Source organism: Lathamus discolor, chromosome 20, assembly GCF_037157495.1.
Source record: "Lathamus discolor isolate bLatDis1 chromosome 20, bLatDis1.hap1, whole genome shotgun sequence".
Lineage (NCBI taxonomy): Eukaryota > Metazoa > Chordata > Aves > Psittaciformes > Psittacidae > Lathamus > Lathamus discolor.
The window spans coordinates 1,459,558-1,479,106 of NC_088903.1; the positions used below are offsets into that span (position 1 = coordinate 1,459,558).

At 58.5% G+C, this 19,549-nt stretch overlaps 2 protein-coding genes across 2 annotated transcripts in view; both read right to left on the reverse strand.

The window, feature by feature from the left end:
- Window positions 1-228: 228 nt before the first annotated feature.
- Window positions 229-2,931, reverse strand: LOC136024281 (kinesin-like protein KIF18B). Its single transcript, XM_065699498.1, has 5 exons — window positions 2,829-2,931; window positions 2,374-2,670; window positions 1,395-1,923; window positions 1,217-1,294; window positions 229-602 (listed from the first exon to the last, which is right to left on the reverse strand). Exons 1-5 carry the CDS (start codon window positions 2,929-2,931, stop codon window positions 266-268), a joined length of 1,344 nt encoding a protein of 447 aa, XP_065555570.1. The 3' UTR covers window positions 229-265.
- A 2,819-nt stretch (window positions 2,932-5,750) lies between these two features.
- Window positions 5,751-19,549, reverse strand: part of MRC2 (mannose receptor C-type 2) — a 28,023-nt gene continuing 14,224 nt past the window's right edge. The window contains exons 9-30 of the mRNA XM_065699061.1: window positions 19,251-19,358; window positions 17,277-17,392; window positions 17,002-17,150; window positions 16,663-16,880; window positions 16,325-16,467; window positions 15,712-15,814; window positions 15,465-15,603; window positions 14,790-14,825; window positions 14,317-14,477; window positions 14,070-14,137; window positions 13,775-13,875; window positions 13,528-13,673; window positions 13,085-13,199; window positions 12,833-12,996; window positions 12,153-12,261; window positions 11,489-11,727; window positions 11,232-11,400; window positions 10,771-10,920; window positions 10,538-10,657; window positions 9,748-9,927; window positions 9,370-9,396; window positions 5,751-8,229 (exon numbers count right to left, since the gene is read on the reverse strand). Of these exons, the coding sequence (XP_065555133.1) occupies window positions 8,009-8,229; window positions 9,370-9,396; window positions 9,748-9,927; window positions 10,538-10,657; window positions 10,771-10,920; window positions 11,232-11,400; window positions 11,489-11,727; window positions 12,153-12,261; window positions 12,833-12,996; window positions 13,085-13,199; window positions 13,528-13,673; window positions 13,775-13,875; window positions 14,070-14,137; window positions 14,317-14,477; window positions 14,790-14,825; window positions 15,465-15,603; window positions 15,712-15,814; window positions 16,325-16,467; window positions 16,663-16,880; window positions 17,002-17,150; window positions 17,277-17,392; window positions 19,251-19,358 (2,982 nt within the window). The 3' untranslated portion in view covers window positions 5,751-8,008. The remainder of the gene's footprint in view (window positions 8,230-9,369; window positions 9,397-9,747; window positions 9,928-10,537; window positions 10,658-10,770; window positions 10,921-11,231; window positions 11,401-11,488; window positions 11,728-12,152; window positions 12,262-12,832; window positions 12,997-13,084; window positions 13,200-13,527; window positions 13,674-13,774; window positions 13,876-14,069; window positions 14,138-14,316; window positions 14,478-14,789; window positions 14,826-15,464; window positions 15,604-15,711; window positions 15,815-16,324; window positions 16,468-16,662; window positions 16,881-17,001; window positions 17,151-17,276; window positions 17,393-19,250; window positions 19,359-19,549) is intronic.

Genomic DNA, 19,549 nt, shown 5'->3' on the forward strand with positions numbered 1-19,549 from the left:
AGCACCGAAGCACCCAAAGCAGCAGGGGCTGGGCCTGCACTCCAGGACACGGCCCAGGCTGGACGCCCCCAGCACAGCAAAGGGGCAGAAGGCACCCGCAGGAACCCCTGCATGAGCGGGGAAGCCACGATGGAGCTCAGCCCCAGGAGCAAGGGCCTTTGCCAGGCCCAAACCCAGCTCCCCCCAGGAGGGGGGCAAGAAGAAGCAGCCGATGTCTCTGCTCAGCCCTCTGCTTTGAACCAAACTATTTATGAACGACAATAAATCATCTGCTGCAAAACACATCCAGGGCTGGGCTGGGAATGGGGGACAGGGAAAGGGGGACAGGGAATGGGGACAGGGAATGGGGGACAGGGAATGGGGACAGGGCAGGGACTTGGGGGTGACTGTGAGGAGAAGAAACACTTAAGGGGAGCGCTGTGGGGCTGCAAGGAGGACGCAGAGGAAGGAAGAAATCTGGTAACTGGGTTAGGGACACGGGGAGGGATCCGGGAGCCGTCAGCGCAAGAGCTTCATTGGCTGGGGGCGGGCGCAAGGGGTTGGGGACAGTTCCTTGGGTCTCCTCCTGCTGCCCTTCCGGGTGCTGTTCCCCCAGCGAGGCTCTGAGGAAGACAAGAGCAGAGAAACAGATGAGGCAGCTCCTGGGCAACAGCAGCAAACCCAGAGCCCCTCCTGAGGAGGATCCAAGCCTCCTCCTTCCCACCCCTCTCCAAGGACCCTTCCCAAGGCTGTGGCTGCAGCCAGGAACAGCAAACCCCAAACGGCCTCTTCCAGCAGCACCAAACATCCCATTCCCAGGTGTTTGCTCCCCCAGACTAGAACGGGGCTGGCACAGCAGCAGCTCGCCGAGGCAGGGAGCACTCCCAGCGCCCATCACGCTGCAGGGAAAATGCTTCTCTGGGTGCCCGCCTGGGTGCGGAGGAGCACAGGGCTCACCTGGGATGCGGGAGGGCTGCACACAGCTCTTGCTGCTGCGCTGCAGTTGGGCAGTGCAGCTCTGCAGCCCCCCCGGGCAGGGCAGGGAGCCGCTGGCAAAGAGAAAGGGACCATTTCAAACCCGCAGGGCTCAGGGCAGAGGCCCCCCTCATCCCCAGCTGGCACAGGGGAGGTGGCACAGACACAGGCAAGGATGGGGGCTCGAGCCCCAGCGGGGAGCAGAGGCAGGAGCTGCCTGCACGGAGCACTGAGGGGCACAGGGGGCTGGTGCCTGTCTCACCTCTCCACTCGCCTCCGCTTCAGCGCAGGTGCTTTGGGGATGGAGGAGCTCTTCATGGCCAGCGCTGGGATGGGGGCTCTGTAGCCAAGCAAAAGAGGGTCAGCGCCAGGGGATTCCCCCAGGCTGCAGGGCCGCAGATCCCCAAACGCACACTGAGCCCATCCAGGGCAGCACTTACCTAGGCATGAAGGGGCCCTCCTGCTTTGCTTGCTGGCACTGCCTCTTCTCCCTGTCCAAGCACTCTGAGTGGCGGACGGGAAGGGGCCCGATGGCGCTGGGGGATCTGCTGTCCAGGCAGACCTCAAAGGTCACATTGAGCTCATGGGCAGGCGGGGAGCACAGGTTCTGGGCAGCTGACACTGCCGGGGGCACACGGCTTTGGGGGACTGGTGCTGGGCAGGATTTGGGGGTGTAACCCAGTGGCACCGGGGAGCCAGGGGATGCTGGAGCTCCTGCTTCAAGCCAGGAAGTGCCAGGGCTCTCCGGACTGGGAATCTCCGCTGCCTTCCCACATCCCTGCTGCCGTTTCAATTGCCTCTTGACGCTGCGGCGAGGTCCTGATGGGGAGGCACTGCCCAGCCCAGACTTCCTGCTCTCAATCGGGCTGGAAGCCATGAGCACACGGCCGGAGAACGGAGCAGGCTGCTGCAGGCACTGCGGGGTGGGACTCAGCACCGGGGCACCGCACACGGTGACAGATGCCTCATCTAAAGCAGCAGGAAAGAAGCAGTCACCCCTCTGCCTGCAGCTCCCAGGAATGCCCGGAGCTCAGGGCATCCCCCTCTCCTCCAGCACCGCTCACTGGACTCTGCCCAACAAGCCCCACGGCAGTCACTTCCCAGCGGGGGTTTCCACCAAACCACATTAAACCCAGAGGAAAAGAGCCAGCACAAGGAATCCTGCCCCTGGCAGCCCAAAGGCACCAGCCTGCTCCCAGAGCAACTGCCTGTGGCAATGCCTGAGCTCTCCCAGGAACATGGGGTCTGCGCAGCCCACAGCTCGGCTGCTGGGTCCATGTGTTCGCAAGGAGGATGAGGAGGAAGAGCTCAGGCCTGGGCACACGTAGGCCGAGGACACAGCCAGGGTGACTTGGGCAAACGAACCACGGAGACAAAGGAGAGGGGCCAGCACCGACTGTCCCAGATCCAAATCCTCACCATCACAGCTCCACTTCGTCCTCTTGGCTGGGGGGGCCTCGCTGAGCTCTGCAGACCTGCTCAGAGGCCCGGCTTGCTCAGGGCTCCCACCAGTGTCCTGAGGGACCAGCTGGGCCAGTTCCTCAAGCACGAGGACCAAGTCAGGGGTGAGGAGGTTGGCAGCCTTCAGGACGGAACAGAGCTTCCGGATGCCACTCAGGCCAGAGGCCACAGGCCTGGGGACAGAGACAGGAACCAGTGAGCAGGAGACTTGAGCCAGTGTCACCAGGAACAGAGGCTCAGCACCACCAGCATCACCTCCGAGACACCAGCTCAGGTGGGGCAGGGCCCATTAGCAGAGCTCTGGGGGAAGAGAAGCCAATGGAAGCTGCGAGGTGCCCAAATGTCAATCTCTTGCTGGAGAAGAGCGAGCTGTGCGCTCAGCGCCTGCTTACAAGGGACCAGCAGGCACCTACAGACTTTTTGCTGCCCTTCAGGCACTCGATAGCTCGGCTGGAGACAGATCCAGGCCCACACCAAGGGCGGCTTCCCCCAGGAGACCTTTCTAAAGAGGTTCATTCTGCCAAGATGCTCGGGCAGAGCCATGAGCAGATGGTGCTGGGGGAGCCCTGCCAGGGCAGGACCCGGGGGAGCCAAGGCTGCAGCAAAGACTTCAGAGGCAGTTTCAGAACCAACAACACACACTTAAGGCTCCAGCAGTTGCTGTGCCTGGAAACCTTCGCAGCTGGCATTTCCAGCAGAGATTATTCCATGGGATTAGATCCCAGGAGCCAAATCCCTTCTTGTACAGGGCAGGCAGTCATCTGAAAGCAAAGATGTGGGCCCGCCTTCATCTAGACCATGCCCAGGCTGGTTACGTGCAACAGCAGGGTGGACAGTCCACCTTCCCCAGGCAACCAAGAGGACACAGGGAGGGCAGGAGGACACTCACTTCTCTGTGCAGTGGCCGGACAGCCCCTGCAGAGGGCTGCTTCCTCCAAGCCTTGGCTGCTTCATTCCCAGCAGCAGATCTGCCCGAAGGGATGCTCTGGGGCTGCTGGCAGGCATTGCCTCCAGTTTGCTGTATGAATTCTTTCAAGCTACGCTCAGATTTGTACACAAGCCCTCCAAATTCTTGTCTGATGACCACACTTCCTAACTCCTCGGTTTCACAGAACTTTGTAACCTATGACTTAATAAATTACAATTCTTTTCACTGCGTGTGATGAGAGGGTGTCATTTTGCAGGTCTTAAGGCACTTAATATCCCCTATGCTGCGTGCTAACACTGTGCTGGTTATTGCCCATCACTGGAAAGCTCATCTGGAAGGACGGCTGTGCTCACTGGTCTCCAAGTTGATCCTTACAAACTACTAACTGGATTAGCAGGTACTCCTGACCTACACATGCCAATATGACCAATAACCTCCCAAGGGAAGAGCACCTAGCACATTTGTGATTATTCCTGAACAAAGCTCCTTACTAAGCGGACTGCATCCACAGAATGGCGCATTCCTCCTTTTCATCTAGCAAAGATGAATAACTTCTGAGTCAAGCTTACGCCTGGATTCTGGGAATGAGGAAACAAAAGATCTTGTGCTTACTCGTTGTGCACAAACTGGTTCTTGTCAGAGCAGCAGTTTCTAGCACGGGGTGAAATGAAAGCAGCTGCCAACTGCCATTTGCTTGTAAAGGGCAGCATCCCCTGCTCACATCCATGCGTTGGCTGTGGCTTTGAGGAGCCCTGGCCATGGATACACCACAGCCACCGGGTCTATTCTTTGTCCTGACCGTTGGACAGTCAGAGCTGAGTGGTAAAGGGCAGGCTCCTTGCCCTTTCCCTGCACACTGCTTACTACAGCTTGTGGACAACACCGGTGTGCCTTCAGCAGAGCTGAGCATGGCACAATGGCTTCTGCGCTGTCTTAGGGCTCCCAAATGTAATTGAGCACTTCCCATGCACTGTGGATCCTGGGACCATCTCAGTGCAAGGCTAAAAGTACTCAGTGTAGATGATGAGCAAGTCCTAAGTGGGTGAGGTCTGCTCTCACCCATCAGTGCAGGGAAAATCGAGGGAATTAACCTCTTAGGGCAGGATTCTGCTCACCACCGTTGGGTACAATGTAAGCGCTGAAACTCATCATCTGCCACAGGGTTCTTATTCTATCCTGAACAGGGCCCTTTGGGTCACTGTTATCTCACCCAGTTTAGATCTATTAGTGCCCAAGGAGTGCATCAGAGTTGCCAGCAGTGGGGACCTAAGGTTGTGCCAGCACCCCAGATTGACTTGGGTTTATGAGATGAAGCCCACCCTGGAGCTGGGTGCGTTGTGCTGCACGTCTTAGACATGCTATAACGTGCTCTGGGAATAAACCCAACATTCCTCTTTGGAACCCTCACCACTAGTCCAGGGACTGGCAACGAGCATCCCTGACAGTGACTTGAGTGTCCTTATTGCCTCCCTCCAAGGTGCAGCCTTCCCTGTCTGATCCCTAAATAGTCAGTAGGGAAATTACAGGGGATTAAAATAAGGTTATTTCACATCCTTCTCCAGATGAACCCAACCTGGACCAGACCTCACGGACTCTTCTAATGACTCCCTTAAAAAGGGTTGTGCTCAATTCAAGTTTAGAAAAGCAGGTAAAATGTGGAGGCTTCATCTTAGTGAGAAATGGCCCTTGGTTACTATAAACTACTATTTTCTCCAAAGGCTGCTTTTCTTGTAGGTTAAATATATATATATATATATATACACACACACCCCCCATATTCTGTGCTTCACTATTTAAAACCATCAGTTCAAGTTTTACCAGGCTTCTTTTAAAGAGAAACCCCATTCCTGAAGGCAGGTCAGCTGAGAGCTGAGCCTGAGAGCATTCCAGCTCCTGAAGGAGGGTGCCTGGAGCATCCCTTCCCCTGCCTCAGTGTGGAGTCGCTCAGCATCATTTCCACTCCTGTTTGTGGTTCAATGGAGCATCCCTGGCTGCCCCCATGAGCTCCTCTCACTTCTTGGGTGATGCTGTCAACTCTTTGCCTCAGAAGAGCTCTTGTGCCATGGCTGTGGTGCAGCTCAGCCCTGCAGTGCCTGGAATGCTGGTGCTATGGTGGATGTGCCTGTTCACCGCTCTCATACAAGCTATGGGATCATAGACTGGTTTGGGGTGGAAGGGACCTTAAAGGTCATCCAGTTCCAACCATTCCCCCTTGACTGTCCCTACAAGCCCTTGTCAGGGATCAACACAACACCCCCCTCACCTGGGCAGCCTTTGAACCTCCTCTGTTAGAGACAGGTAGGTGGAATTCCAGCTTTGTATTTGCTCCTTGTGAGGGACACAGGGAAAGGTTTTGGTTTTCCCAAGTGAAAATGGGAAAGAAAAAAAAAAAAAGGAGGAAAACAGGTGGGGAAGGAAATTTTATTTCCAAGCTTCTAAAAGGATCTTACAAACCACAGAGAGTTAAAAAAAATGCAAAACTATATATATATATTATATATATATAATTGACAGGGTCCTTTTAAGCAATTCTTCACATTATTCTAATGGTGATAGGAAATACCACTTAACCATATATGTGTTTTTCCCAGAATCCTGATCACTGCCGACAGCTGACGAACCTCTTCCCATACATCTCCCCTGGACTGTACAGATCCCTTCTCTTGGAAGCAAAGGAGAAGGAGGAAAGAGAATAAACTCACCAAGGAGGAAAAAAAGCAACTCTTGAACATGGTGTTCCCAAGCAGGGCTGTGTGAAAGCCAGGTGTGATGCCTCTATGGGGTCTTGTGCCTAACCCCAGCACTCCACACCTCTCAGTAACTCATCCCATCCCAGCCATTCCCACCTTCCCAAGGTCTCACGTCCTTCTCCAGACGAGCCCCAGTGCTGCCGAGCTACACCCCTTAAGCTCAGCACCACTCCTTGCCCTTTCCTTCCCACCAATCCAGTCCTCAACCTTTATTCTGCAGGACTTCCCAACAGCTCTGCTCATCCAGGAGTTCATCCCGGCTCTCCATCCCCACCAGCAGCACTGCTTCCACCTTGGCATCCCTCCTGCAGGGACTGGCTGCTGGGTACATCCAGACGCACTGGGGATGAGGAGGGATTCACACTCGGCTGCTCAGGATCTGGCACCCACATCAGGAAGCCATGGGCCCGTGGACAAAACCAACAGCTCCAAACCAGAAAGGACCTCAGGAAATAAATGCAGAGAAAGCCAAGACAGAGAAATGGAGCTGGGGCAGCTCCAGATTCCTGCTCACCCTGAAACATTGTGGCTGCTTTTGGACATTGCCAAAAAGTAAACAAAACCCCAATGACCCCTTGTTCCCCCATCCCACCCCCAACACTTAAACACTTAATGTCCAGCTTAAGTGAAATCAACAGATTTGAAAACCCACACAGATGTTGAAAAGGAGAGCAACACCACCGGGGCAGTTCCTGTTGTCATCACAACAAAAACCCCAGCTCGAGCCTCGGAGGCAGAGGGCTAAATGCAACATCTCTTTTAAGGGCTGTGCCACCCCACTTCGGAGCCTGAAGGGGCTCCTTGGGTCCCATTCCCAGCAGGGAACCAAACATCTCTCACTGTCCGCATCCTCTCTCCGACCCTAGCACCAGGGATGCTGCTGCTGCAGGCAGCTGATGGAGGATGGCTCAGCCCCAGGGTACCCGCTCCTGCCTGCACAGCTCAAAGCCCTGCATCACCTTCCTCCTCCTCTACACCCTACATGTAAACCAGGCAGCCACAAACACCCCAGCCAGCTGTGAGAAAGAACGTATATATTCAGCACGCACTCAATACAGCATAGCAACAAAAGCTGTCGTTTCCTTAAAAAACAGAGGAACACCCAACTTCCAGAACAACCACCAAAGCTTCCAAACTTCTCCCCACCCTACAGCCCTGATATTCATCCTTCCGGCCCGAATAAGGCAACCAGTGACCCCAGCACCGTGCATCCCTGCCTGGCAAGGGACAGACGGGGGCCCTGCCGCAGCACCCAGCTCCTCCCGCGGAGCCTGGGATGCTCCCAATGGAGAGGAGCCTGGCCAGCAGTTTGCTCCCGTGCAGTTATTTGGGACACCCCGCTCTCCCACCCCTCCCAAAGGAACCAGAAAGGAGGGCAGGCTCTGGCTGCAGCCCCCAGCATGCGCCAGGGAAGAGAGAGGATCCCATCAGTGATGCTGGCAGGGTCCACGCTCGAATCGGCATCTCCGTGTCTCTGCTTTCTGCTGGAGGTGGGGGACGAGGCTGAGCAGGGGGAGAGGAGCAGCACGGTGGCAGGGACAGGGGCTGGCAGGGCCCTCACACTGTGTGCAGAGGGGAGGTAGATCGGCTTTAGGGACCTCTTGCCCAGGAGGATGCCTTCTCGGACACCAGCTCCGGGGCGAACGAGCCCATCGCAAGGCCCTGAACACCCACACTTGCCTTCTCCCGAGGGGAAGGCACCTCGGAGCCTGTCCATGCCATCGGAAAGCTTTTTAGCCCTGAAACTGCCTCCTGCGGGCAGCTGGGGACCAGCCTGGAGATGGCAGCAGCGACCCGCGGGGCAGGAGGGACCCCAGCTCCAGGCCGGACCCCAACCCCAACCCGCGCCGTGGGGATGGTGTTTGATGCTCTGTGTCCCCCCCCCCTCCCCAGGTCCCCGTCCCCAGCGTGCCCGTTAGTCCTGCTGCTCGTTCATCTCCATGTCGGACACCAGGATGTTCTTCTCGGCCGCCTCGCTGGGGTTGGACGTGGTGCGGCTGTAACGGGCGCTCTCGAAGGCGCCGCGCTCCGCGCTCCGCCGCCGCTTGTAGAGGTACCCAGCGACCCCCAGCACGGCGCCCAGCGCCAGCGCCGACAGCACCACCACCGCCACGGCCGCGGTGCTCTCCGGCAGCGCTGCGGGGCGAGAAGAGGCCGGTGAAGGAGCCGGACGCCTCCTGCTGTCCCACAGCGGTTCTGCCCCTCTGCTATGGGGACACCCCCCCTGCAGTGCGCTGTCTGGAGCCCTCAGCACAGGCAAGACACGGACCTGCTGGTCCAGAGGAGGGACACACGAGTGATCAGAGGGATGGAGCACCCCTCCCTATGAGGAAATGCTCTGTGAGAGAGTTGGGGTTGTTGAGCCTGGGGAGACCTTGTTGCAGCCTTTCAGTTACTTGAAAGGGACCCATAAGAAAGATGGGGAGAGACTTCGCAGGGCTTGTTGCAATAGGACAAGGAGTGATGGGTTTAACCCTAAAAAACCCTAAAGGTTTTTTGGGGTGATGGGGAGGTGAGCCTGGAGAAGAGAAGCTGCGTGGAGACCTCAGAGCATCTTCCAGTGTCTGAAGGGGGCTACAGGGATGCTGGAGATGAACTCTTCATCAGGGAATTTAGTGATAGGACAAGGAGTGATGGTTTTAACCCTAAAAAAACTTTAAAGGTTAAAAAACCTTTAGGTTAAAAGGTTAAAAAAAACCCACCTTAACCCTTTTAAACCTTTTAGGTTTAAAACCTGAAAGAGGGAGATTCAGGCTGGATGTGAGGAAGATCTTTACAATGAGGGTGGTAAAACACTGGCACAGGTTGTGCACAGATGGGGCGGATGCCCCATCCCTGGAGATATTCAAGGCCAGGCTGGATGTGGTTCTGGACAACCTGGTCTGCTTGAAGATGTTGCAGAATCATAGACTGGTTTGGGTTGGAAAGGACCTCAAAGCTCCTCCAGCTCCAACCCCTGCCACAGGCAGGGACCCCTTCCACTGGAGCAGCTTGCTCCAACCCCTGTGTCCAACCTGGCCTTGAACACTGCCAGGGATGGGGCAGCCACATCCCCCAGCCTGGCCTGGCACTGTGGGCAAGGGCAGGGGAGCCTCCAAAGGACTGGCTGGACACACTCCTCCATGGAGGGATGGCTCCTGCTGCTGGAGAGCCCTGACTGAGGACCAAAACCACCTGGAAATGGCATTTCCCACCCGCAAACATCATTTCTTTGGTTACTGATACAAGCCAGGCACCAGGTCCTGGTCCTGTGCTCAGGCTAAAGGTGCCACTCACCTGCCCTGGAAAAGCTGCTCTCCTCCACTGCAACGGCAACACAGAGAGATGAGTGCATGGCCATGGCACCCTCCCCTCTTCCCAGTGCCAGCCCCAGCAGCCCCACATCCTCCACTGCTCAGTGCCATACCACACAGACACGAGGTGATGCACCAGCACCCCCTGGTGCTGCTCCACCACTGCATTCATCCTGCCCCAGCCATTTAGACACACAGAGCCCACCACTGAGCCCAGTGGGGACCTGCAGACCCCAGCCCCTACCCCTACAATCAACCCCCGATCCTGGAACTGCCCAAAGCAGAGCTCTGCCCTGCAGCATCCTGCCCTGACCCCCAGCTCACCCCACATCATCCCCAGCACAGCAGTGGGGGTCCCTACCTCTGGGGATCTTGCAGATGACCCCCATGGTGACATTGGTGCAGGAGCCCAGGCGCCACACGCCATTGCTGCTCTGGATCCAGTAGCAACTGTTCTGGCTGAGCATGCTGGGCCCCGTGTCGTGCTGGCCCCAGTTGGAGTAGTTGACGGCGGTGTTGTCGTGCCAGACCAAGGTGCCACCTGGGAAACGGGAGAATTACAGCTGAAGGGGACACCCCATCTGTGCCCCGGCTCAGAGAGCACTGGGAAGGTGGGATGGGGTGATGGGGAGGTGAGCCTGGAGAAGAGGAGCTGCATGGAGACCTCAGAGCAGCTTCCAGTATCTGAAGGGGGCCTATAGGGATGCTGGGGAGGGACTCTTCGTCAGGGACTGTAGTGACAGGACAAGGGGTAACGGGTTAAAACTGAAACAGGGGAAGTTTAGAATGATGGAGCGCTGGGGAGGTGTGATGGGGCCATGGAAAGGTGTGATGGGGCCATGGAAAGGTGTGATGGGGCGCTGGGGAGATGTGATGGGGCCGTGGAAAGGTGTGATGGGGAGGGCTTAGGGAGTGATGGGGCAATGGAGAAGACCAGGGGCTGAAGGGCATCTTCCTGAAGGTGCAGGCTCCAAGTGCCTTGAGGAGGCTCTGGCCCTTAAAGGCACCACTGCTGTGCCACCAAGCCAGAGGAGGACACACATGGCACATGTGCCACTGGTGCCACCACCAAGGACTTCTGCTCCCTGAAGACCTGATGGGAATTCACGTTGGTGTCTGGAATATGTAAAACCTCACTTCTTCCTTTGTACCTTTGGGGTTGAAAGTCATGCCCAGCCAGGCACCCTTGGATGGACCCTCATACGCCTGGAGATGCTCCCACACGAAGACGTTCTCCATCTCATCCTGGATGGACAACACTGTGCCGCCAACTGCAGAGGAAAGAGGGTCAGGGAAGCGCCCAGACCTCGGAGGATGGAAATTCACCCTCTTCCATTCCCAAGGATGCATCACCCCCTCCACCACAACAGCCCCCTCTCAATACCTTTCTGGCACCTCTTCATGGCGTCCTTCTGCCCCAGAGTGATCTCCATGTGGAAGGTGTAGCAGTGGTCCCGGAAGGGGATCCAGGATGAGTCCTCCAGTGATTTGGGACAGCTGCCACTGTAGCTCCACTTGTGTGTGCGGGGGACACCTGGGGGGCACACAGTGCATTGGGGGCAGCAGAAGGGTGCAGGGCATCGCAGAATGGTTTGGGTTGGAAGGGACCTTAAAGCTCATCCAGTTCCAACCCCCTGCCATGGGCAGTGACACCTTCCACTGGAGCAGCTTGCACCAACCTGGCCTTGAGCGCTGCCAGGGATGGCGTCAGCATCCTACAGCACACTGGGGATAGCACAAGCCCCACAAAGACACACACAGAGTGCAGAAGGTCCCTGGTGGGATGCCATCTCCAACCCTGCATCCCCCCCAGTATGCCCCACACAAAGCCCCCACAGCCAGCACCTGCTTGGAGTTGGCAGATGCCCCCCTGGAGCTTGGTGTCGCAGCCGGCCGTGCGCCAGGTCCCATCCACATCCATGTAGGAGCAGCCGGAGACCTGCTTGGGCTCCCCATCCTGCCAGTTGGCATAGAAGAGGTTCTCCTCCGTCAGCCAAGAGTAGCTCCGGCCTCCCTGCAGAAACAGGGGGAGGAGAAGCTTTGGGGGCAGCTGTGACCTGGGCTGGGGACCCCCATTCCATGCATTTGCCCCCTTCCCTCACCTCATCGTTGGCCAAGCCGATCCAGAGCGGAGCACGCAGGCTGCTGACGGCCTGGGCGAGGAACGCCTGGCTGTAGGGGTCGGGGATGGTGGCCAGGGTGGCGTTGAGGGTCTCGCAGAGCAGCAGCGCCTCGTGCCACCTGAGGGGCTTCTGCAGGATGCGGTAAGTGCTGTTGTGGTAAAAGAGGGTGCCGGTGGGCGAGGGGGGGTACGGCGTCCGCGGGGGGCTCAGGGACGGGTCTGGGGGAGCAAAGAGACACGGTCAGAGGGCATGGAGGACACTCAGCTCCTCATCCCCACCCCGTCCATCCCCCTGAGTGTCCATGGCAGCGCTGTGCACAGGGCACGGGACCAAGGGATATCCCGGTGCAACCAGGGAGAGCAGGGATGCCACGTCCCCATGGGCAATGAGCAGTGATACCCCAATGCCATCCCCACCTTGTCATCAGCCCTATGGACGCACCAAGCCAGGCTGGGGTGCACCAGTTTGGGGTTACCCCACAAACAGCTAGGACCAGGGACATCCCACACTGAGTTTTGGGGGGAGCAACTTCAGCACCCCAAACTCCCCCCATGTTGAACCCAGTGCCCCACCACAGCATGGGGCACCAGGGTGGTGGCGGCAGGCCCCCAGTGAGCAGTAGCTGGGGCTGTCCCCCTCGTACCTATGCTCTGCTGGCAGATGTAGCCGTGCTTCTCCTCCGTGCAGCTCCGGTCATCCCAGCGTCCCGTGAAGTGGGGGGGGGAGCCGTGCCACACCACCACACAGTTGGTCTGCATGGACAAGCCATGAGGTCAGCACTGCCCTTAGCATGGCCCTCCACCCCATGGATACCCTACCCTGCAGGGCCAGATCCCTTGGAAAGCCATCCCAGCACCCTAAAACCTTCCCTCCTGGCACAGGGTGCCCAGAGAAGCTGTGGCTGCCCCATCCCTGGCAGTGCTCAAGGCCAGGTTGGACACAGGGGTTGGAGCAAGCTGCTCCAGTGGAAGGGGTCCCTGCCTGTGGCAGGGGTTGGAGCTGGAGGAGCTTTGAGGTCCTTTCCAACCCAAACCCGTCTATGATTCTGCAACATCTTCAAGCAGACCAGGTTGTCCAGAACCACATCCAGCCTGGCCTTGAATATCTCCAGGGATGGGGCATCCGCCCCATCTGTGCACAACCTGTGCCAGTGTTTTACCACCCTCATTGTAAAGATCTTCCTCACATCCAGCCCCATTCCTCCAGTGGAAGGGGTCCCTGCCCGTGGCAAGGGGGTGGAACTGGATGAGCTTTGGGTCTCTTCGAACCCAAACCAGTGATCCTCATGGTGGGACATAGGGATGCTCGGGGAGGGTCACTCACTGGCTTGTCACGGGGGCTGGAGGCGCTGCATCCCGAGGGCTCGCCGGGTGCCCAGCTCACGTGCTGCAGCGGCTCACCCACCACCCACTGGAACTCCCTCTGGGCATCGTGGAGGCCGATCCAGAGGTCGAAGGAGATGTTGGGCAGCATGGATGTGATGAAAGCTGCAAGCAACTGGTGAGACACTGAGGACCATCCCCAGCAGGTCCCCAGCCAGCGGTGCCAGGGGGAGGCAAGAGTGGGGGGACCTACCCTGCTCCAAGGGGCTGGTGATGGTGGCCAGGACAGCGCCCTGGCTCTCACATGCCTGCTTTGCCTCTGGCCACTTCACTATCTCCGCTTTGTCATGGCCATTGAAGCTGAAACACTGCACGGGTGGGGGCACAGGATGGTCCGGGGGGTGCAGTCAGCCCTGTACCCTCCCCACTCAACCACCAGCCCCACTCTGCCCCAAGTCCTTCTCCCCTTTGCACCCAGCTTGCCAGCCTCCCAACCCCTCCTGCCATCCCACGCCTCTCCCAGCATCCATGTGCACCCTCCCCATCCCCTCCCGCAGCCACAGCGCAGCTCTCCCTGCATCCCTACACACCCGCCAGCATCATCCCCAGAACACATGCATCCCCTCTCCACCCGGCCACATCTCAGCCACCCCATCTCCACCTCGGAGCGGCCGTCCCCTCTCCATGCTGCCCCACCTTGCTGAGGAAGGGAACCCAGCCATGGGGGCAGCCCCCACTTGAAGGAGCAGGCAGTGGTGGGATGGAAGGCTTTGCTGTTGTCCCGTTGCTCCGCTTGCAGATGTAGGGCAGCGCTGTCATGCATTTCTGGTCCCCCCAGTCCTCTATGGGGAGGGACAAGCCAGGCATGATCCCCCGCATTGCACTGGGGTAGGGGTATCCCTGCTCAGCCCCAGCCCCTTCAGAGCCGGATCCTGCCCCTCACCTCTGCTCGCTGTCATGTACACGCACTTCTTGTCCTTGTTGATGGGCCGGGGCTTGCCCGGTGCCCAGGAGACAAAGTTGAGCAGGGATCCATCGGACCACCTGGGGAAGACACCAGTGGGAGGACAAAGCCAAGCAGTGACTTGGTGAATGGGACCAGTTGCACACCCTCACTGCCCTCTCATGGGGGAGGAACCTCCAGGATGAGACCCCTGGGATGCAGGCACTGAGCCACAGGGCTCTAAGACAGCGGGATGGGGACGTGCAGGGATCCAGCGCCTCTGTCTCTGACTTACTTGAACCTCCCATCGCTCTCATAGGTGTGCAGCCCGATCCACCAGTGCTGCTCCTGGCCCCTGGAGAACTGCACCCAAGAGGACACATCAGTGCCTTGCAGGGACTGGGGAGTCCTTGGGGACAACTGCAGCCACTTCCACGATCCTCATCGTGACCCCAACAGAGTCTGGCTGCCCCCAGGTCCCTCCAGCAAAGTAAGCAGGGGAGCGAGTGGAGCCCGACAGCGACATCCCCATCCCCTGGTACCTTCTTGAGGTTCTGGCCCAGGAAGCGCAGCTCAGCCTCACTGTGCACTGATGCCAGCTCTGCTTGGAACCAGCTGCAGATGCGCTGCGCCTGCACCCACGTCGAGTGATGCTCAAAGAACTTGTACTCGGCCTCCTGGTACTTCACCCACTCTTTGCTGCCTGCAGGCAGGGACCAGTGTCATGCCATGGCCTTGTCCCCCCTGCCACAGCCACCAGCACCCACCGCCCTGTCCCTCAGTCCCCTGCTTTGCTTTTGCCCTGCTGCTGCAGATGAGGAGCCTGATCCTGCCTGGTTGTGCAGCAAGGGGCAGCAGCAAGATGCTAGGGCTCTCCTCCCTCCTATGAACCCACACAGGATCCATCCTTCAGTGGAGACACTGCAGGGATGTCCCACAAGGACCGTGTGATGGGTGGCAGATGCCCAGGGAGGATGGTCCACGCTGGATGGACACAAGCCTGTGACCAACGCACCTTGGGTTGTGATCTCTGGCTCCTTCACATCGACACCTGGAGAAAGGGCAAGGGGAGGCTGTCAGCGGGTGCAGGTCTGGGGTGCAAACCACCTGCAAGCTTCAAGTGTGAATGCCCTCCTGAATCCCCCTGGGATGGAGAGTGCCTCTCCCAGCCTCTGGATTAGGACTCATCACAGAATCGTACCATGGAATCCCAGAATGGTTTGGGAGGGAAGGAACCTTAAGCTCATCCAGCTCCAACCCCTGCCATGGGCAGGGACCCCTTCCACTGGAGCAGCTTGCTCCAAGCCCCTGTGTCCAACCTGGCCTTGAGCACTGCCAGGGATGGGGCAGCCACAGCTTCTCTGGGCACCCTGTGCCAGCGCCTCAGCACCCTCACAGGGAAGAGCTTCTGCCTAAGAGCTCATCTCAGTCTCCCCTCGGGCAGGTTCAAGCCATTCCCCTTGGCCTGTCCCTACAGGCCCTTGTCCCAAGCCCCTCTCCAGGTTTCCTGCAGCCCCTTTAGGCACTGGAACTGCTCTAAGGTCTCCCCTTAAGGAGCCTTCTCCCATAACAGTGCAGCCTTCAGTAGGGAGGTGACAGACAGTCCTCCCACACCCTCTCCATCACCCCGCAGCCCATCCTCCATCAGGTTACCCAGAGCTGAAGGGTCTGGGGGCCTCCTGGCCAGTACCTTTGGGCAGTTTGCAGATCCAGTCCAGCTGAGCTTCGCACTGCATCGGCATCCACTGCAGGGAGGCCAGGTCCAGCACCGCGCAGCTCCGGATGCCATCATCATCGTAGTTACTGCGGTCAAAGTTGTGGTAGAAAAACTGGGGGTCGAGAGAGATGGGCGGGGTTGGGCATTTCCACCAGGGCCCCATTTGCCCCCCCCTGCACCCCAAATGCCAACCATCCTGCTGGCACCCCCATAGACTCACCCCCAGCCCATCGCTCCACCGCCAGCTCCTGTCCCCCGCAGGGTCCCGCCGGTTCAGGCCGATCCAGAACCAGTGCTGCTCATGGAGCTCCGGCTCGGACTCCCTGCAGGGAGCCAGGGGAAGGATGAGAACCCCCCCAAACAGAAGCGTTGTGTATTGATATACAAATACATGTACATTTACATACAGATATCCCTTTATAACCTTATATATATATACAGATATATATATACAGATAGGTATATATACACAGATATATATATATATACAGATATATATATATACAGATATACATACATATATATATATATACAGATATATATATATATACACAGATACCCCTTTATAACCCTTTATAACCTTGCTTTCAAAGCCCGCTGTCCCCGCAACACCCAAAGGCAGTACCTTGGGCACAGCAGCTCAGGGCTGAAGGAGTTTCAAACCCAAGCTCCATCCCCAAATGACACCAAATTTCCTGCACTTCTCCCTTTGGTGTAGCCAAACCGAGGCACCTTCAAGCTCATGCTCAGACAGCCGCATCCCTGCTCCATCCACGGCGGGGTGGGCTCGTGCCAAGCGCACTCGGGCAGCAGGACACAGGCTAAAACCTCACCCAAAGATCTTGTTGAGGGTGTTGGCAACGAAGTGCTCCTCCTCGTAGCTGCCCAGGCTGAGCAGCTGGGCCCCCAGCTCCCGGCAGAACTCCTGTGCTGCGATCCACGTCTTCTTCTCCTGCAGCTTCTCATAGTTGAACACCTACGGAAAGGACCCTAAGACCAACCAGCTCCAACCCCTGCCATGGGCAGGGATGCCTCATGCTAGACCATGTTGGCCAAGGCCCCAACCTGGCCTTGAGCACTGCCAGATATGGGGCATTTGCCACTTCTCTGGGTATCCTGTGCCAGCGCCTCACCGTAAAGAACTTCTTCCTTATATCCAACCTGGACTCACCTTGTAGCAGTGCCGGAGCTTGGAGTCGGAGCTCCATCCCGAAGGACAGGCAGCGGTGAGGCTGGGTGTGGGGTACGGCCCGGGCAGCTCAGGGTTCACCGGGGTGCCCAGGTTCTGCCGGCAGATGTACTTGGCCTTGAAGGTGCTGCAGTTCTTCACCTCCCACAGCCCCATGGAGCTGCCGGTGGCCAGGGCCACGCAGCCACCCTTGTTGTAACCTGGAGCGCTCACGGGAGCGGGGGGATGCCTGCCTTAGGGTCGGACCGTGCCAAGCGGCACAGCCAGCATCCACCCTGCATGGAGGGGATGTCCCCATCCCACCCATGGCCACCTCCTTACCGGGCTGGTCGCGGTTCCAGTGGGTGTACATGACCTCGTCGCCGCTCAGCCAGCGGAAAGCACCCGTCTCATTGATGTCCTGCAGTGCTGTCCAGAAGTACTCCCCATCCCAGCCATAGATGAGGCTGCTGACGTACGCCTGCTCGAACCTGGAGGGGCAGCAAGGACGGGTGATGCTGTGAGCGGAGGTGCTGAGCAGTCCAGCACGCAAAGCCCAGTTGTAGGGTCATACCCCACCATGGGGGCAAACCCACCACCACTGGTGCGGCACCGACCTGTTGGTGATGGTGACCAGCGTGGAGCCGTAGTCAGAGCACGTCCTGCGGGCATCGCTGTAGGGGACACGGTCCTCACCCAGCCAGAAGCAGGAGGGGCTGTGCCACTTCCAGCCCTGGGGATGGGTGACAGGGAGCATCCACCACTGCTCACCCCAGCCCATCCCAGAAGGATGGGAGCGAACCCAGGCATTGAGAGCAAAGTCCCACGTCCCCCTGCCACCGCTTCTGCCTTCTCCTGGGAGGTCTCTTGCCCTCGGCCACCCCAGCTTGACCCCGCTCAGCTTTGAGCTCTAACAAACCCCTGCTCCCGGAGGACGTGGCTGCAAGGAAAACAAACACCCAGGCAGCTTCAAAGCCGGGGAATGTCTGTCCCTGCCAATGTCCAGCCCGGCTGGGGTGCAGGGAGGGGAGCACAATCCTCCTCTATACGCCATGGGGCCGAATCCAGAGCGAGTCCCACCGCAAGCTGCTTTAATCCCCCGCCTTGTTGATGTTGGAGCCTCTCCGGGGCTGCAGACACAATAGCTCCTGTCTTCTGCCAGAGCAGGGAGCAGGGCGGCCCTGGGGCTGGCAGCAGCGGTGTGGGGGACATAAGGGATCACCCGTGAGAGGAAGAGCAAGGGTGGGAAGGGTGAAGAGGCTTAGGGGGGGAGGCTCAGGGACCCTCCTGTACGGTAGGAACCATCACCAGGGCTTTATCCCAAGACTCGTGCCATCTGCAGTAGCAGCAGCGTGGTGGGGAGGAAAGCACCTTTGGGAGACCAAGAGGGAAATTACCCCAAATCCCACCTTTTTTCCTCCCAAATCCCTGCTCCTGCAGCCTTTCCCTAAAGGCAAGGAAAAGGGGCCAGGACCATCAACCCCAGCTCCTGGCACGCCCCCACATCCCTCTGCGCCTCTGCCTTTCCCACTGCCCAAACCTCCATCCCCCCCCAGCTTCCTTTAAGGCTCTTCCAAAAGTAAAGAGGGCTTGAAAAGGGGGAGAAAAAGCAGCAAAGCCACCAAGAAAACCCAGCATGGGGGCGGAGAGGACCGGGGCTGATCGTCCAAGCAAGATGCTGCCTCCTCTCCCTCTGCCCCTGTGTCTGGGTGCAAATATGAGGATGAGAAGGATGGGAAATGCCTCTCCTTGGTTCACGTATCACGGCCAGTTTGCTCCCCACCGGGTACATCTCTGTTGGACACCCAGGGTAACGCTGCGGCTAGCGAGGCAGGAGGGTTCTATCCACATGGGGACACGCTATTAGCCCTCAGGATGAGCGGATGGGTGATGGCAGCACATTGCCACCAAGCACATTGTCCCCAGCACTGGGATTCCTCTGGCTCTGGCTGGCAGCTCTCACAGAGCCAAGGTTTGGCTCTGCTGTGCCAGGGTGCAGGGGCCCATTGGGGCGGTCACTGCTGTGGATGCCAGCGCACACTGGCTTGCTCTGAGATGCTGGGAGCCGTTCAAGCGCTGGCGATGCCAGCCTGGCTGCTCGGAGCCTTGGGACAGGCACAAAAGCGACTTCCCAGCGAGCGTGGGAATGGGGTGGCCTCAGCTCAATGGCTGGGGAAACTGAGGCAGAGCACGGTCGGGTGAGAACCCAGCACGTCGGTGGCGGCGTCCCTGGAATGCCCGCATCCCGCCTGGAAAAGGCAGCCTGCCATCGTGCCGAGCACGGGGCCGGCAGCTGCCTCCGTCCCACGGGTTTTGGCACAGAGAGAGGCGAAAGGAGAAAGGAATACATTAACGTCCCTGCTGGCAACCAGGCCAGCCCCAGGGGGAGGATCTTGGATGATGGAGACGGGAATTTTGTCCCAGTTTCCTCCTGCGGCCTCGTGCAACCTTGGGAGTGAGCGGCTGAGCCCCCAAGCACAGCAGCAGCTCCTGGTGCTGCTCATCAGGGCTGCCTGAAATGGGTTTGGGGAGCGGCCCCCCCGTATCGCTGAGCATCAGCAGAGCCGCATCCTGCCCCAGGTCCCCCTCACCTTCCGGCACCCGTGGTCATCCTCCTCCTTCTCCTGGCTCACCCTCCCGGGCTTTTTGCAGATGGATGGCAGGGTCTGGTTGCATGGACTGTCATTCCACCTCCCCTCCTGCACAGCACGGAGAAAAGCAGGAGTGAGCTCATCCGGGGTATTTCCCAGAGCATCCACCCCCACGTTGGCTCTACACCAAATCCCCAAGGATGCTGTGCTGGATCCCTCCCATGCCAGCCAGGTCCTACCCCTTCTGGAGACACTGCCCAAGGTATCCCTCCCCTGGCCACGAGGACGCTGCAGGATAA

What these genes read in the sequence shown, in the direction of transcription:
- LOC136024281 (XM_065699498.1), bottom strand. Translation starts at nt 2,931, where the DNA reads ATGAACCTCTTTAGAAAGGTCTCCTGGGGGAAGCCGCCCTTGGTGTGG. An exon ending in TGAAGGGCAGCAAAAAGTCT is followed by an intron (nt 2,671 to 2,828) that starts GTAGGTGCCTGC and finishes GGTGTCTCGGAG; the next exon opens with GTGATGCTGGTGGTGCTGAG. An exon ending in AAGCGGAGGCGAGTGGAGAG is followed by an intron (nt 603 to 1,216) that starts GTGAGACAGGCA and finishes TGTCTTCCTCAG; the next exon opens with AGCCTCGCTGGGGGAACAGC.